This window comes from Abramis brama (assembly GCF_963993115.1).
Source record: "Abramis brama genome assembly, chromosome: 23".
NCBI classification, from domain to species: Eukaryota; Metazoa; Chordata; class Actinopteri; order Cypriniformes; family Leuciscidae; genus Abramis; species Abramis brama.
Window position 1 is genome coordinate 5,004,118 of NC_139985.1, and position 9,222 is coordinate 5,013,339.

The 9,222-nt window shown below is 36.9% G+C and overlaps 1 protein-coding gene across 1 annotated transcript; it reads right to left on the reverse strand.

Annotated features, from left to right (window-relative positions):
• Nucleotides 1-23: 23 nt before the first annotated feature.
• Nucleotides 24-9,001, reverse strand: LOC311074014 (inter-alpha-trypsin inhibitor heavy chain H4-like). Its single transcript, XM_084100223.1, has 21 exons — nt 8,848-9,001; nt 7,872-8,035; nt 7,596-7,700; nt 7,348-7,510; nt 7,160-7,270; nt 6,933-7,061; nt 6,731-6,847; nt 6,320-6,488; nt 6,133-6,243; nt 5,681-5,862; nt 5,406-5,585; nt 5,045-5,172; nt 4,804-4,976; nt 3,772-3,921; nt 2,461-2,490; nt 2,320-2,376; nt 2,126-2,230; nt 1,845-2,019; nt 1,598-1,746; nt 505-592; nt 24-422 (listed from the first exon to the last, which is right to left on the reverse strand). Exons 1-21 carry the CDS (start codon nt 8,923-8,925, stop codon nt 308-310), a joined length of 2,679 nt encoding a protein of 892 aa, XP_083956349.1. The 5' UTR covers nt 8,926-9,001; the 3' UTR covers nt 24-307.
• Between the last annotated feature and the right edge of the window lie 221 nt (nt 9,002-9,222).

Consider the following 9,222-nt stretch of genomic DNA (forward strand, 5'->3'; position numbering starts at 1 on the left):
ATATAACTTGTAAATACTTTACATTCTGCAGAAGTTTGTTGCTGATTTTTATTTTACTATCAGACATGACCTCATAAAATACAAACTTTACAGAAATAATCACAATCAATACTTTGAAAAGGCACCAATCAAAGGGTTGCTATACATACAATTTAGATAGATAGATAGATAGATAGATAGATAGATAGATAGATAGATAGATAGATAGATAGATAGATAGATAGATAGATAGATAGATAGATAGATAGATAGATAGATAGATAGATAGATAGATAGATCCTAGTTTATAAATCGCCCACATTGAACTCTACAGCTGAGTGACAGTGAAATCAGAAATGTCTCCCTGCATCACAGCCTGGAACGGGACAAGCCAACATCTGATAACCGGAGTTGAAGGAAGTGTGTAGTCTGTGACATCCTCCCTACAGATACATTCATAGATTAAAACAGATATATAATAAATGAAAATATCAGCTATGTGTATGATCACTTTTGATCACTTACAAGCTCGCCTTCACATTCTGGTCCATTATCTTTAGAGTTGGTGTTTGTGATCCTTGAATCTCCTCATCATATGAAGCTTCAGCTTTTCCTTCAATATTATCCACAGTTATTGAGATTTTATCAAATTCAATAAAGCAAGTTACAAATCAAAATGAACCATTTAATTGCTCACCCAGCTAACAAAACAAAAAAATGTCTAAAGATTTTTTTTCTAAAGTTTTTTATTATTTTTCTTGGTTATGTGAATGTTAAGAGAACATTCTTATTTATCATTCTTCAAACATTAGGTGAACGTTACTTTTGAATGTTCTCTGAACATTCTGAATCAAGTTGTAAAATCGATAGAGGAATGTCCATCTAAAATGTTTTAAAAAAATAAATAATTCATGAAAAAAATTAATCATGACAACTCTCTGAATAGTTTTAGCATGTCATTGAATATGGTAATGTTAATGTATGTAATGTTTGGTCTTGGCAGACAAGATCAGCTATGCTGCTGCTGCAGAACAAGTACTGTATTTGGACACAGACACGCTGCTGTGAGCGAGTAAGATATGCTCTAGCTGCATAAATACACACATAAATCCAGTAGCAGAAATTATGTAATTGCTTGTAGATTACATGTAAACCTATCAGCCTACGCCTGCTAGAGTTTCATGACTGAACTAAATATATCAATAACATTTTCATGGTAATGTTTTGAGAACATTAAAGTTCATAACTTTGAGAAAACCTTACCAAAACCATTAAGTCAAGTCAAGTCATCTTCATTTATATAGCGCTTTTAACAATGTAGATTGTTTCAAAGCAGCTTTACAGAGATAAACGTATAATTTATGGTAACAGAGATTGTTTTGGCTTTATAGCGGTTCTTTAGTAAAGTTATTTTCCAGCTAAGGTTAGTTATGATTGATTCGCTTCCGTTGCAACAATCATTTGTTATTAAATTAGGGGCCGCTAAGACAACACAATTCTCTCTACACAGACTTTAAACGCTCATTAGCTGAGGTTCTGAGAATGTTCCCTGTTAGCTGGGTCAATTTTGTAAAGTGTTAATTCATGTTTGAATGTATAACCAGGGAAGTACTCTTACCAAAAATGCCCATCAAACCGACATCTTTTGGCTGTTGCCGAACAGCAGGCCACAGAAACACTTCACCATTTTTCTTGTGAAGAAGAATAACAACGCGTATGTTTCCCATGGTAACGTCCATTTCATTGCTCCGTAATATCAGGGACACCCTGTTGAAACAGAGAAACTGATGAATGAATTCTACTTCACAGAAAGGAGCTATAACACAATTGTAGTAAAACACTAGTTTGAGTAGTATATACTGTACCCCTCTGTATTGTGTTGAGTAGGTTCCTGGTCCCACAAAAACTCAACATGACTCTGGCCATCTTGGTATCTGATAGAGCTTGTGCTTATTGTCAGGTGATGGTTTGTTTTGTAATGAAAGGCAATTTTACTGAATCCCTGTCGTCTAGTCATGAATTGTCCATTCATAGAGAACTCTAAGACACACATAAAGTGACACAATATGAGTACATACAAAACATTAAATTAAAAAAAGATGACTTTCAAAAGGATGTGCAAGAAGAGTAAATGTGTAATAGTCACCTGAAGCAGAATCCTGTAACAGTCTGAGTTTCTGAGGAGCAGGAACGTCAAAACAAAGTGGCTTAGACTGACCAGCAGAAGGCAGCAGGAACCGGTTGCTACGAACTAAGAGAAAACATAACCAAATGCTGTATCATAATTATTATAGAAAACTGTCTTACATAAATAAGTACGTTTTAGAAAACTGAATGTACTTGACATAGTAGGGAGAACAGCGTCTGTACTCTCCTGTAGGGTTATGGGCATTTGACCTAAGCCCAAGAGAAAGTAAAATTGATCAAATTAGACTTACTTAACACAAGACAGAATCAGAGTAAGAGAGTATTTATACATACCATAACTGGAGATCCGCATGTCACTGTAATCTAAAAAAGGGGGGTTTAGTCATTAAAAAGTCAGTCTATTTATAATACAGCTTTTCATTCTAAGTCAGTTTATCAGTAACTTATACTGACCAAAACACTCAATAAATAATTAAAAAAGTTCAATGTACCAAAGCATTTTGAAATTATTAAATAGAGATATAATTAAATTAATTATTAATGTAATTAAGTATTATTAAAGTTATTAAAATGTACCGAATATTTTTTTCTCAAATATTTAGCAAATAATAATAAATAATAATTAAAAAAATATACAGTATAATAATAACAATGCGTTCGTCCATGTTGGCACTGAATAGCAACTAGAATAAATCTTTCTAAATAAGATGCAAAATTATGAATGATCCCATGCTACACGTGTTGTATATTACAAGTGTTCTGGGGGAATTCGATAGGGTTTGGTGAAAACAAAACAAAATTGTATGTATTATTTAAGTGAAATCCTGACTTTGACCGTTGGTCTTCTGTGCTCGACTGCGTGTTTGTGAGACCATATTAGCCCTGCAGTTCACTCCGACTCACCCAGGAAAAGCATACAAGTTGTGAAAAATCAAGATTCATAAAAAATGCAACATGAAAAATAATGCCTAGAAATCGCAAAAAGGTATCCATGTACTTTCTCTATGACAGAACTGACAGTTAACTGATGTGAACTTGATAACTTCTTGTTGTGACGAACAACAGATATATTCACCTCAAAGAAGAAGGTACATGAATTGTATTTCATGTGATTTCTCACAACTTGGGTGTTTTTCTGGGCAAGTCGGTGTCAACTGGGGTGCTAATAAAGTCTCACGAATGCGCAGTCAAGCACAGAAGACCAATGGGCAAGGTCAGGATTTTGGTTAAATTATACAACAAATGGGATGGGATCATTCTATGATGATTCTTGATGCTGGCTGCTACAAGCAGTACAAGCAGGACTTTTTTTTAAAATACTCCTTTTGTGGTCAATAAAAGAAAGAAGGGTATACAGCATTAGAACAACATTAGGGTGAGAAAATTATGACTTCGTTTTTATTTTAGGGTGAACTATCCTTTTCAGAGGCTTCATTTCTGAATCACACCTAATGCCTTATTTTATTTATTTTAATTTCACTTTAATTGCACTTTTTTATGTGGATTTTGCTTTTAATAAAGCAAATTTGCAGTATTTTTTTGTAAAAGCAACAAAAAAAAAGTCACCAATGATAAACACATTCTCAAGAAAGCATAAGTATAAAGTATAAGTCTTTGTCAACTTTTAGAAGAAAAAAGGCATACCACTGATCCCTGCAGCAGGTGGAGCAGGTCTACTGAGCAGCATGTGCCGACCAGGCTTATCGCGGCGACCGTAACCGATCCCATGACCGATCATAAAACCGGGCTGACCAGGCAGATTGGGACTGAAATGGTACTGACTATATCCTGGTACTGGGATATAAAACAAGTGGGGATAATATCCATTAGAAGGCAGATGCAGTACAATGAATTTTGCATAAAATGAAAATTTACCCCATCTCTTTTCTAAATGCATGTTATTTAACTTATTGTGAATGATTTTTTTATGTATAATTTTTTTTTTTTTTTTGACATCATTGTTTTTAATCAAAATATCATAACTGGATCTTCCTGTGATAGCTAGTACGGTGTCTGGAAGCCTGGATAGCACTTCCCAGCCCGTGTCACTGGCTCATGGTCTACTCTATGCGATTCAGTTCGCCAGGCGGTCAGCAGCGTCTGGTTCACCTCAGTGGTGGACAAGGATGCTCCTGCATTTGGAGATTGCAGTCCTACTGGCGAACGATCCAATAGAGCCGGTCCATCCAGCTGATATGAAGACAATCTTGGACCTGCATGTCTTGAATCGGGCCCTTCACAAGCTCTCATTCAAGATGCTAACGCAGAGTTGCATCTTCGAATTTCCCTTCGATTGGTTTTCAACAATCGACCTGAAGGACGCGTACTTTCATGTCTCGATTCTCCCACGACACAGACCATTTCTTCTCTTTGCGTTCATGGGACAGGCATGTCAGTACAAAGTCCTCCCCTTTTGGCTGTCCCTGTCGCCTTGTGTCTTCACAAAGGTCACAGAGGCGGCCCTTGCTCCTCTGAGGGAGCATTGTGTTCGCATTCTCTCGAGTTGCTAACAGTCTTTTCCTGCGCTGCATCGGATCGCAGCTAGAGGGCAAGCATGTGCTGGTCCAGACGGACAACACCTATCGCAACTCGCCCTCCATCCCCTCCTCGGGAGTCAGAAGCATCTGAGGTCGCTTCAAGCCCCCCCCCCCCCCCCCCCCCCTTCTCAGTTCTCACCTGGAGGTCTGGGTGCCTCTCCTCCCTCTTTGGGTTTGTCGGCAACTTCTACTTCATCTTCCTGTGGCTTCGTGACGACCATAGAGGTGAGGGAGGTGACAAACTGGTATTTCAGGGACAGTTTGAGAGCTTCTTTCTTTTCATCCTCTTTCTCTTGTCCTATAAGAAGCACTCTGAGACAGAAAGATGTCCTCAATGTCCAACAAAAAAAACAGAATATCATATCACTCAATAAACTTACTGCCTTTCCAGAATTTGCTTCACTGTAAGGTAGGCCCACAGTCTCGGCATGAAATCCTCATCCTCAGGTGGGACATCACTGGGGTTTCTTGCCATTACAGTTTCCTGATACGTCACATTACTGCCTTTCTGCTCAGAAATAAAAATACCAGTGAACATTTTCATCAGGAATGCAGTCATTACCACTTTCATCAATAACTTTCTCAGAAAACAAAGTGACCATTATTACAAACTCTTAAACAATTGATCATCAATTATCCAAATATCCAGAATAATGACCTCGGTTGAGACTGTCGATAAAAAAAACAGCCCACTCAATCCCTACCAATTTGATATATTGTAAAGCACCATGATGATCTTACTGATACTGCAATGACTTCAGTGGTGAAACTCTCCACACTGTTGTCTGTGATTTGTCCCGATACCACAATCTCAGAGCCGTTGAAGTACAGGCTAAAGCTGGTCTTGGTAAGGTTTGTCCCTCCTGTGTATTTAAGTTGAATATCAGTGAGGAGAGGGACGGCAACTTCGTCATAGAAGCCCTACAGTACAAACCGAAATAAAGGGTTTAAATGCATTGAAACACAGAACAGATAAGCACTGAGGATGAATTCACAGCTGATTCTCTGTCGTTCACCTGCAGCTGTAGATCAGCGTCCGAATCTTCATAAATCCTGCGAGCAACTCCACCATTTTCCAGTGACATCTTTGTCAGGAAGTCAAAATTAACATCATATCCAAAACCAAGACAATAGAGGGGAAACTTTAGACCAATTGCCTCTTTCACATTGGCCATTATCCTCTCTTTGTTAGTTTCACCTGTTAGAGAGGAAAATAAGTCAGACTACCAACAATACATGCTTGAAAATCATAACTTTTTTGAGTGATCACAAAGCAATGAATGTAATGGGCAATTTCATATTTCTTATTCTTTTCTCTTACTGAAAAAGACAAGAACTAAATTGGTCAATGGTCCTACATGTATTTTAATTAGATCTAAAACCTTTTATTAACAGGTCTTCTAATTACACTGATTGAACTAGTGTTAGGATAAAACACATTAGCTTGTGTTTGTCAGTGAAACTGTACCTGAAGTGGGATCTCCATCAGTCAGCAGGATCAGGATGGAGGCGGTTCCTTCTCGTGGATGTCGATTGATCATGTCCACTCCTGCTAGAACTGCAGCGTTAATGTCTGTGGCTAAAAGAAGAACAAACATAGTTGTGTCACATTGAGGTACAACTTTCTAACTCCACATTTAGAGTTAGGAACTCACCTCCTCTATCACTGATCTCCTTCACAAAAGATTTTGCAGTCTCCAGGTTTTCCTTGGTAGCTTTCAGGAGTTCATTCTTCCATGTTTTAACTTCACTGTCAAAGGTGATCAATCCAAAGTGGTCATCCTCATCAAGATCACTTAAAATCTTTAGCAGTGCCAAACGAGTCTAAAGAAACACACTTCTGTCAGAACACCTGAAAGTTATTCTTTCTCCTTTATGACTGCATTCTCATTTACCAGATATGGACAGCTTTTTTTTATAATTTAAAGTTAGCATATCCACAGTGATTTCTATACAGAAATCTGCAAGATCCTTCAAAAATGTCCTTCAAGGGTTTTGCCATAAAAAAATGCATTGCTTGTTATTTCCTTTTAATTGATTTGGCTGAACTTAACGTTAACATTTACCTGATGTATTTTTCTGCCGCTCATAGAACCGCTCCGGTCAATGATAAAAACCACATTTTTGGGAATACGTGGAACATCAGAGGGTGCAAAGTAGTGGACAAAATAGCCATTTGATACCTGAGAGAAAACAAAAGTACATTCTGAATATGTAGTACACTCAAATTTATTTTACTGTCATAAAGTGTGTTATTGAAAAATGTACCATGACTTCTCCTTGATGATTTGGTCTCTCGACATCGTATGTTATAAGCAGGTCACCATTCAGTCCATTTTCTCCACAGCTTTTACACTTGGTCTGTTGATCTCGAGTGGGGTAGAAGGTCACCCATGCCTGAAATGATCAGTTTGGTCATCTGGTAACTTTGTTTTAAGTGTAGTATGATGAGAACATTTAAGCTGAGTGTTTTACCCCTCATTTTAAGCTCTTACGTCTTTGTCTGCTCTGGTGGTTTTGATGGCATTGGCCAGATCATCGGAGCTCAAATCTCCTTTCACCTCCAAGAAGGAAATTCCTGGTTTCTCTTGTATGTGTACATCCATCTAAAGTGAGTAAAAGAAATATGATCTTTTATCCAGCTTAATTGATTATCTATTTCCCTCTTTGTTTCTTCTCCTACCTTGAAGTCCGCCACCGGCTGCATTGGTTGGGCATTGATGAGTAGCTCATATTTGCCAAGGCGACGCTTTAGCAGTTCTTCGTAAGTCAACTCAAAAGTCACTTTACTAAAAGCAGCCACCGTCACTGAAGTTTTAAAGTCTTCTAAAGTCCTTCCAACAGATCTGAAATAGAAATGAATCCCAGCATATTACTAAACATGCTATAGAAACACATTTCATGGACCTATTTATTTTTAATGTCCAGTACTTGATCAGTCCAGCACTTTCTCCTCGAGATACTGCTCGACTGTACTGTTGCTGAGCTTCCTGCTTTTCCTTAACAACACCATCATATATCTTCCCCTCTATGGTCCTATGGAGAAAATGACAAAGACATCCTCTTAATATGTGTATTTCAGACATGTTGCATAAAAGAATTTATAAATCTAGCTGCATTAGCAGACATGACCTGAGACCAACATGCTATAAACTGCTTCTTTACCACTTTATCTCTACTTATATAACACAACTCATGTTTCCCTACATTCTGAATTTGCTGATGAAGGCATTCTTGGGTATCTTGACCTCAAACTGGATCTCTTGAGATTCATTCACTGTGTTCGCCACACGGCTTGTGATGACGGTTGTGGCGTAGCGACTGGTGACCGTGGAGTTAATGTAGAAGCTGTATATATCCACATTTTGTTTCTGTTGAGACATCAAACCGTACAGTCATATTAAATTAAATGTTCATATAACAGAGGGTTTTTGGATGGTGCACATTTACTCCTCCTTTTTGTGTGGGATTGTTCAAATATTTACTGCTCGAAAATGGCATGGAGAAAAGGCCTTTGGACTAAAAAACAAATACATTTTGATGACTTCATCTCCGTGTAAACTACTGAGTAATATATAGTTCTCTTTACTCAATTAAAATAATACACTGCTGTTCAAAAGTCAGTAAGAATTAAAAAAAATGCTAATGTTTAATTTATTTGATCTAAAATACACTAAAATCAGAGATTTTTTTCAATTAGAATTTTTTTACATTTTAAAATTTAATTTATTCATGTGATGCAAAGATACATTTTCAACATCTTTACTCCAGTCTTCATTGTCACATGATCCTTCAGAAATCATTCTAATATGCTGATTTTCTGCTTAAGAAACATTTGTTATTAATTAGCATTAAAACATTTGTGCTGCTAAATTACTTTTGTGGAAACCCTGATACATTTTTTTAAAGATTTTTTGAAGAATAACAACAACTTTTATTTGAAATATAAATCTTTTGTAACATTATAAATCTCTAGAATGTCACATTTGATCAATTTAATAAATAAAAGTATTTCTCTCTTTTTTTTAAACTTACTGACCTCAAACTTTTGAACATTGTATATTCAACACGTATGAAGTAAATCTAATTTGTCTGGACCTTCATCTCAAATACAAATAATTAATCTCTTTTTTAGAATTTTAACTCGCATCATTTTCATCTTAAACTGAGCGTTGACCCTCACCTTCTTTACAGGTTGTGAACTGGCTGAGATGAGAAAGACGCCCAAGAGAATCAGTCTGAGAGCTGCTCGATCCATCATGACCTGCTCAGAAAACAGACCTCTAAACACACACTGCCTTTAAACTCCTGTCCACATCATGCGATTGGCTATTATTGACCGGATGAAGAAACCTCCCCTTCTATTTGTAATCAGCATAGCGATTTAAACAGACCAGACACAATTATTTGTTATATTTAACAAATAATCTATAATATCTCTCACCCAACAAGTAAACCATGGGCTAGAGTTAACTGCAACGAACACTGGTTACAGTGTTTGGTTACAGGTTATGAAGACTGATAAGACTGTTTATGACTCTCAGAAATAAAAAAGGTT

Excerpts from the sequence above, each read along its gene's own strand:
- LOC311074014 (XM_084100223.1), bottom strand. The coding sequence starts at position 8,925 with ATGATGGATCGAGCAGCTCTCAGACTGATTCTCTTGGGCGTCTTTCTC. Across the intron at positions 7,271-7,347 it reads AGCCGGTGGCGGACTTCAAG|ATGGATGTACACATACAAGA; the intron begins GTAGGAGAAGAA and ends TACTCACTTTAG. Across the intron at positions 3,922-4,803 it reads AGAGGCACCCAGACCTCCAG|TACCAGGATATAGTCAGTAC; the intron begins GTGAGAACTGAG and ends TTTATATCCCAG.